The sequence below is a fragment of the Tarenaya hassleriana genome, unplaced genomic scaffold, assembly GCF_000463585.1.
Source record: "Tarenaya hassleriana unplaced genomic scaffold, ASM46358v1 Cleome1, whole genome shotgun sequence".
Classification (NCBI taxonomy): Eukaryota; Viridiplantae; Streptophyta; class Magnoliopsida; order Brassicales; family Cleomaceae; genus Tarenaya; species Tarenaya hassleriana.
Genome location: NW_010960187.1, coordinates 2,232,644 through 2,240,143, shown reverse-complemented (window position 1 = coordinate 2,240,143; position 7,500 = coordinate 2,232,644). Strand labels below are relative to the sequence as shown.

General features: G+C 36.9%; 2 protein-coding genes across 2 annotated transcripts; one reads left to right on the top strand and one right to left on the bottom strand.

The window, feature by feature from the left end:
• Positions 1 to 472: 472 nt before the first annotated feature.
• Positions 473 to 3,061, top strand: LOC104805905 (protein SRG1). The gene is made up of 3 exons (XM_010530613.2): positions 473 to 1,033; positions 1,591 to 1,924; positions 2,657 to 3,061. Exons 1-3 carry the CDS (start codon positions 522 to 524, stop codon positions 2,903 to 2,905), a joined length of 1,095 nt encoding a protein of 364 aa, XP_010528915.1. The 5' UTR covers positions 473 to 521; the 3' UTR covers positions 2,906 to 3,061.
• A 615-nt stretch (positions 3,062 to 3,676) lies between these two features.
• On the bottom strand, positions 3,677 to 5,711 carry LOC104805893 (dnaJ homolog subfamily B member 1-like). Its single transcript, XM_010530603.1, has 3 exons — positions 5,508 to 5,711; positions 5,034 to 5,416; positions 3,677 to 4,350 (listed from the first exon to the last, which is right to left on the bottom strand). The coding sequence occupies exons 1-3, from the start codon at positions 5,670 to 5,672 to the stop codon at positions 3,918 to 3,920; spliced, it is 981 nt and encodes a 326-aa protein (XP_010528905.1). The 5' UTR covers positions 5,673 to 5,711; the 3' UTR covers positions 3,677 to 3,917.
• Between the last annotated feature and the right edge of the window lie 1,789 nt (positions 5,712 to 7,500).

Below are 7,500 nucleotides of genomic sequence, written 5' to 3'. Positions count from 1 at the left end.
ATTAATCAGTGAGGACAAATATTTGGTGTAAAGTGGAGTTTTACTTTAAAGTATTTTATATTCCTATCTCATAGGAGCCACAATCAAACAGGAAAAAAAAACACTCCAATAAATGCTCATAAATTGGACAAAGACAGAGACTAAACACAAGAACGTGCTTAATTTTTGTAATTAATTAATAAAACTCGATGGGGCAGAGTTGCAAACTGTCGCACAGCGCCAAACCCTAAATCCGTTGCCCATCTCTGTCACCTTTTGGGGAAAAAAAATTAAAGAAAAAATTAAAAGAAATCATGTCGACGTACGTGGTTCCATTTAAAAAATAAATTAAAAAAAAAAACATGTCTCATAATGTCCATGATTACGCCGAATGGACAAGGTTTAATATTTTCCACGTTCTGTCTTGTTCAACTTTGCCTCCTTATTTAAGGGCCTCACTTGTTCTCGCTTCTCTTCACACAAAACCTAACCCACCTGTTTTTCATATTTATTGTAAAAAAAAAACTATTATTTAAGAAAACATGGTTTCTACGATTGGAATCAGTTGGCCGGAGCCGGTGGTTTCGGTCCATGCCCTGTCCCAGACAGGCATAACCACCGTACCGGACCGGTACGTGAAACCGGCGAATCAGAGGCCGGTTATGCGCACAAACCCGTTCGACGATGAATTGGACATCCCAGTGGTGGATCTCAGCGACCTCTGGAGCACTGATCACGACCCCAGCAGGAGGATCGAGACGCTGAGGCGCGTGGGTAACGCGTGCAGGGAGTGGGGGTTCTTCCAGGCGGTGAACCACGGTGTGAGCCACGCGCTGCTTGGGTGCGTGAGGGAATCTTGGCGGGAGTTTTTCGGGCTGCCGGCGGAGGAGAAGCGGCGGTTCGCGAACTCTCCGGCGACGTACGAAGGGTACGGAAGCCGTCTTGGTGTGGACAAAGGTGCCGTTTTGGATTGGAGTGATTACTTCTTCCTTCATCACACACCTTCCTCTCTCATGAACCCTTCCAAGTGGCCATCTCAGCCTCCTCGTATCAGGTATATTATACGTATACATTCGTATGAATATACGGTACAATACAATTCTTATTTATCTCTCTCGTATATGTAGCAGCCAATGAAACTCCATCTAAAAAAAGTTATACTTTTCGTATGTGTGTGTTGACATATTGTTATTAAATGTCTAGCATGTGGAAACACGTGCGTATATGCATGTGTGTATATATACACACGTGATTATATATGGGTATGTATATATATACATATCCTAACACGTTCGTGTATATATATACATGCAAGGAGATGAACAGTATGCGTGCATGTAGTGTACGTAGGGTGTAGATTTAATTAAAGGAATGATTTTTTCTTTATAATTGTCTGATATGTTATATTTTTCCTATCAGTTTGTTATTATATATCTTGGACGGTCGCGGCATATATTATTGTCTGTCTAGAGTTATTCTATACATACAATAAGCGTGCAAGCATGCATACATGCGTTAAAACATACATACATATGCATATACATATACATATATATGCAATTATGCATCATCGCATAAAGATTGATATAAAAGTGAAAAATATGAACACAGAGAGCTAATAGGGGAATATGGAGAAGAAGTGAGAAAGCTGTGCGAGAGGCTGATGGAGACACTGTCGGAGAGTTTGGGGTTGGAACCGAAGTATCTAATGAAGGCATTCGGAGGGGAAGACAAGGTGGGAGCCTGCCTCCGCACAAATTTCTACCCAAAATGCCCTCAACCGGACCTCACTTTGGGCCTCTCTTCCCATTCCGACCCCGGTGGCATCACCGTTCTCCTCCCCGACGACAACGTCACCGGCCTCCAAGTCCGCCACCTCGACCGTTGGGTCACGGTTAAACCCATCCCCAATGCTTTCATTGTCAATATCGGAGACCAAATCCAGGTAATATATAAATATCATGATTCAATTTGGGTAATTTAATCAGTGAAATATGAATAAAAAACATTCGTTTCGCTCCGAGTTCGAACCTCAAATTGGAGAAGGGAGCATAATTCCAATCATCTGTTTTTACTCCTGGCTCTGATATTAGTATGAGTCTCGGCCCTATTAGGGGTTGGCCATTTCGATTTCTGTTTTACTCATGTTGGATTTGGTTATTTCGGTATTAAACAAATTATAACCATTCGATTTTTATATTGAATTCAATCTAAGTTAGATTTTTATATTGAAAATAAGTTCCATTTGGTTTTTATTGATTACAATTATTGTTTTAAAAAATTAGTTTTTATTATTATTTTATTCGATCCTGCCTCCATTTAGGTTTAGTTTTAGAGAAATCTTATCCATTTAGTTTTTTTTTTTATTGAATTCGAGTCAATTATGTTTCTGTTAGGATTCAAATTCGATTAAATATTTATCGATATAAATTTGGTTTTTTTTATTCAAATTTATTTCGATTTAAATTAGATTTTATAAAAATCAAATGGATTAAGTTTTTATATAAATTCAGTTCGGTTTTTCGATTATTAACTATATTATAATGTTTCGAAAACTATTTCGGTATTTGAAATTAAAATATCATGTAGGTCTTATAAAACAAAGAAATAGTACATAAAAATACGGATACAGGTACACTGTATATACGTTATGGAATACATTTTGTATGTGAATCAGATTATAAGCAATGGGATCTACAAGAGTGTGGAGCATAGAGTGATTGTGAATTCGGTTAAGGATAGAGTTTCCCTGGCATTCTTCTACAACCCAAGAAGTGATATACCTATCGAACCGGCCAAAGATCTGTTAACCGAAGACGAACCGGCTCTCTATAGACCGGTTAAGTTTGATGAGTACCGGCTTTTGATTAGGCAAAAGGGACCCTCTGGCAAACATCAAGTCGAATCATTATTGGCAAATATATAATACGTGAGATATATATATCACGAACATGTGTGTTTTCAAATATAGATATGCTATACGTAAAAAATTGTAAACGCAAAATCAAATGTTCTGTAGCATCATATGTAATTTGAATCATGCAAATAAAGATATTGTAAGTCAATTAATATCTGAATTTAATAATCGGTATTGTTACAAATAACAAAACTTTTTTAGACATTTGCATCAAATATGGAATAACTTGCATGATTTTCTTTAAAGTATATATCGATCTCCTTTCGTGGAAATATATATATAATTAATATTTTGATATTTTCGTGCATAAAAACATTATGTAATGTAACTATATATTTGATTAGACCACAGTATCTTTTGTAGGATTGAACTTTTTGGACTGTCCAAATAAAAAAAGATGTTTCCCATTTCCATGAATTCCTCCATGTTTATATAATGTTGAAATGCGAATGCCGACATCGTTTGGTGATGACAGTTATTACGTATTTATTGCACGAAAAAATATGTAGTCGCGTCAGCGTCGCGCTTTACGAATCTCACGCATGCCTTTTCAGCAAAATGGCTGAATAAAATATTTCGCCACACGGGGGTTAGAAAAACGTGCTCAAATTGCTTACACCCACCCACGATATATATATATATCTTTTCCACGCAGTAAACAGAAAATATATGAATTGGACCGACATTTAAATGAAAATCATATCAGTGGTTTTCAAAGAGTTTCCAGCCTAACACCAGGGCATGACAAGAGAGAGAGAGAGAGAGAGAGAGAGAGAGAGAGAGAGAGAGAGAGAGCATTGGACTTATGAAATTATCTATAAACCCATTACAGTCGATTTTCCGAATCTGAATTAAACAGATAATCAGATCATAAATGAGGAGAAAATCACATTTCCTCTTTATTGTCTACAATTCCTAGTCTCCTAAGACCTTAAGGACAAAAGAATAAGCTCTTCAAACAATAACCTAAAGCAATCTTATTACTAATAGAAAAAAAAATGAAAAGAATTTTCTTCAGGGATCATAAGAAACGTTTGACGCCATTTTTCTGCTCCTGGGTAAGCTTAGAAGGGAACTTAACGATGAATTTGATTCTCAAGTTACCTCTTTTAGAAGGGTCTTTCGGCAATGGCATCCCCTCGCCCTTCACGACTGCTTCATACGAAGGATTGATGACTCTATCGATGGGAATTCTCAGTGTCCTGCCATCAATAGTCGTGACCCGAGCTGTGTAACCCGTGAGGGCTTCGGAAAGAGTTATCTTGTGGGTCACGACAAGATCGTTGCTCTCTCTCCGGAAGACGTTATGATCTTTCTCGACAATGGTGAAGACGAGATCTGCAGGTACAGTGCCTGTTTTCTCGTTGCCCTTTTCCTGGAACGTGATCTTCGTCCCTTTCTTCCATCCGGGCTTCACCTCTATCCTCAGGATCTCGTGCACTGTGACGGTTCTCCTGGAAAGGAAAACAGAGGAAATGTGGTGTGAGTGTGTTTTATATATACGCAGAGAAGTTAATAATTATATTTAAGAATGTTGTATAGATTTATAAAAAGATGAGCATAACAGAAGAATGAAATCCATGCCATTCAACAACAAATGGCAAACTTTATGATGAGAAAGAGAACTTCACTGACCTATCAAGGGTTTGCACATAACACAAATCTTGAAACAAAACCATAAAGATAAACAATCAATTACACCCTTTATAAGTTAAGGCTGAGTACCGTTCGGATCACTTGCAAACAAGCTCTAAGAGCTCGCGATTTCGATGCCGATACAAGATAATCCAACAAGAAAGCAATGACAAATCAAGAACTACAAGGGTATTAACCACGAAAACTATATCGAATCAAGCAAGGTAACGAAATAAAAAAACAAATTCAGAGATTCTCTACTGCTAAGTAGTAAGTAGCAGACTGCAATTTAATCTGATAGAACTCAAAAAGGCATTAGCTTCAGTGACTTAGTTTTTCAGCGGACAAATATCTCTGCCAAGGCTAACTAGTTTCTTAATTTGGCCAATGGAAGTGTATATATACAACAACCAAGGCAAGGCTTAAACACCAAGGAACAGTTTCAGTTCAATGCACATCAGAGATTTGTCACGTTAAATATGTCCAAAATCACAAAACTTACCCAGATTGATCAAACACGTCCCTGGAAATCTTCATCTTCTTCGTAGTTCCAGTGTACAATTCCTCCAAACTGCACCACAGATTCTGTTCTATAGGCGTCGCCTTAAGTGCTGCGGCGGAGGATCCTCCATGGCCCGACGACCTAAACGCCCCGAAGATATCGTCGTACGTAGATCTCGGGAATGTCGAAGCAGCTGCTGCTCCGCCGCCGACATTGCCGAAACGGGTCGATGAACCGAAAAGCTCGGCGAAAATATCATCGGCGCTCCTCGAGTAGAACGAAAAGTACGAATCTCCACCCGAGGGCGGCGACGGAGCCTGCGCCTTCATCCTCACCCCGCCGTACCGATCGTAATCCGCTCGCTTTTGCGGATCACTCAAAACCTTAAACCGAGAAAAACAAAAAAAAAACAGCACTCAAAACAGGGGAAACATCGACGGAAACTGGAGAAGAAAAGAGCGGTGATTCACCCACATCGTAAGCTTCGGAAATCTGCTTGAATTTGGCCTCGGCGTGGGTTTTGTTGTTAGGGTTTTTGTCGGGATGCCATTTCATGGCGAGCTTGCGATAAGCCCTTTTGAGCTCTTCGTCGCTGGCATTGCGATCCACCAGAAGAGCCCTGTAGTAATCCACTCCCATACCCTTCTCCCTCCCTCCTCCTCCTCCTCTTCCTCTTTCTCTCTTTCGGAAACGACGAAGAAGATGAAGAGTGCAATGAAACGGGTATTTATAGGTTCACAGATTGCCAGACATGGGTTAGGCCACCGTGACGTAAGCCACCAATTCAATAAGCACCACTGGGCTAATTAATTAGGAAAGCCCAAAGTATGTAAGCCCTTTAAAAACCCAATTTCACATAGTGTTTTTTTTAGTTATAAAATTTAAAGTATTATTTATTTATAATCAAAAAAATAAATAAAATACATGACGTTTCTTCTTTCTATGTAGTTTTGGTTGTAACTTGATCTTAGCAATACGATCGAAGATAGCTAGTCCGTCACGATGCCAACAATTTATTGTTTATTTATAAAATTAGTATTATTTATTGTTTATTCTATGCTTAAATATTAATGATTATAAGATAACACCTCACTAACTATATAGAGTTGCATAAAAAAGTTAATATATTATATACTAGTTCGGTTGAAATCTTGGGACTATTTTTACTATATAATCAAGAGCGAACAAAATTATTATGACGGTCTATTTATCATAAAAAAATCAATGGAAGTTGTTTAAACTGTCTAATAAAAATTATTTACGGCTTTTATTGTAATCAATGTGGGTTAGAGCCATAGACATATTAATATATTAGCGTAATTCGGAAACATGTTCTCGATTTATTAAAGGTTAGGGTTTTTTTAAAAGAAATTCCTAAATAGCGGGGGTTTTCTTAAATATTTTTGTTTTTGAAAGGGACCCCAAAGCCATTAATTGTACGTGTGAGAGAGACTTGAGGAGTTCCTTTATCCGTACGGAAATGACGCACGTTTTACACTTACAGAAATGAAATGACGTGGACCATTTTCATGCAACAATTTCACAAGGACTATGCAGTTCCACACGAACTCGAATTTCTTCTAGGAATATATTATATACGTATATGTTTATATACATTGATATACATAATTTTTCAGTTAAAACAAGGGGGGGACTATATATCTATCATAATTTTAATATATTTAACTTGTTTCAAATTTATTTTCTTCAACGTCTACAAGATTTTCAACACGAACATACAAAAAAAAAAAAGGATTTTCAATACGAAAAAAGTGAACATATATACATATACTTTTAAGAATATTGTGATCTATAAAGTATTTGATTGAATTCGAAAATTTCCATATCTATATCAAATACAAAGGAATATATCACCGACCGCATGATATTTTAATCTATTACGTGGAATTTTAAATATAAAAAAAAATAAGTTCAAGAATAACCTAGTTGCGGCTGTCTTTAAGTCTCGAATAAACTATTGGACCCATCGATTGTGCAATGCAATCAATTATCATTTTGTGGAAGAGAATGACGCTGATAAATGATCGAATGAAATAATGGGATCAACATGCACGGGTACGTTTAAAAATACATATATAATTTTTTTTATAAAGAAAATACATAAATTTTGAAATATCAAATACTTATTATATAGCCCTTCTACGTATACCAAAATGAAATATTTATAGCCCCGCAAAAATGGTATATGTTCCCTGACATCGGTCTAAGTTATGATTCGATTTGTTGAAGTTTTAACTAACAGAAACAAAACGAACTAACCAAAAAAGATTAGTCCGGGTTAAATCTCGCGGTTAGACTGAACCGGAAAACATCTGTAAACCGGAATTAAACCCAAACATTGAACTCTAAACCAACCTAAAAACATTGATCCTCTTATAGAACAACAATAACTCGTTTGCTTTTGCGTCTATAGAACAACAATAAATTTTATTTCGTATTATATATA

Excerpts from the sequence above, each read along its gene's own strand:
- LOC104805905 (XM_010530613.2), top strand. The coding sequence starts at position 522 with ATGGTTTCTACGATTGGAATCAGTTGGCCGGAGCCGGTGGTTTCGGTC. Across the intron at positions 1,034-1,590 it reads TCTCAGCCTCCTCGTATCAG|AGAGCTAATAGGGGAATATG; the intron begins GTATATTATACG and ends ATATGAACACAG. Across the intron at positions 1,925-2,656 it reads ATATCGGAGACCAAATCCAG|ATTATAAGCAATGGGATCTA; the intron begins GTAATATATAAA and ends TATGTGAATCAG.
- LOC104805893 (XM_010530603.1), bottom strand. The coding sequence starts at position 5,672 with ATGGGAGTGGATTACTACAGGGCTCTTCTGGTGGATCGCAATGCCAGC. Across the intron at positions 5,417-5,507 it reads AGATTTCCGAAGCTTACGAT|GTTTTGAGTGATCCGCAAAA; the intron begins GTGGGTGAATCA and ends TCTCGGTTTAAG. Across the intron at positions 4,351-5,033 it reads GACGTGTTTGATCAATCTGG|GAGAACCGTCACAGTGCACG; the intron begins GTAAGTTTTGTG and ends TTTCCTTTCCAG.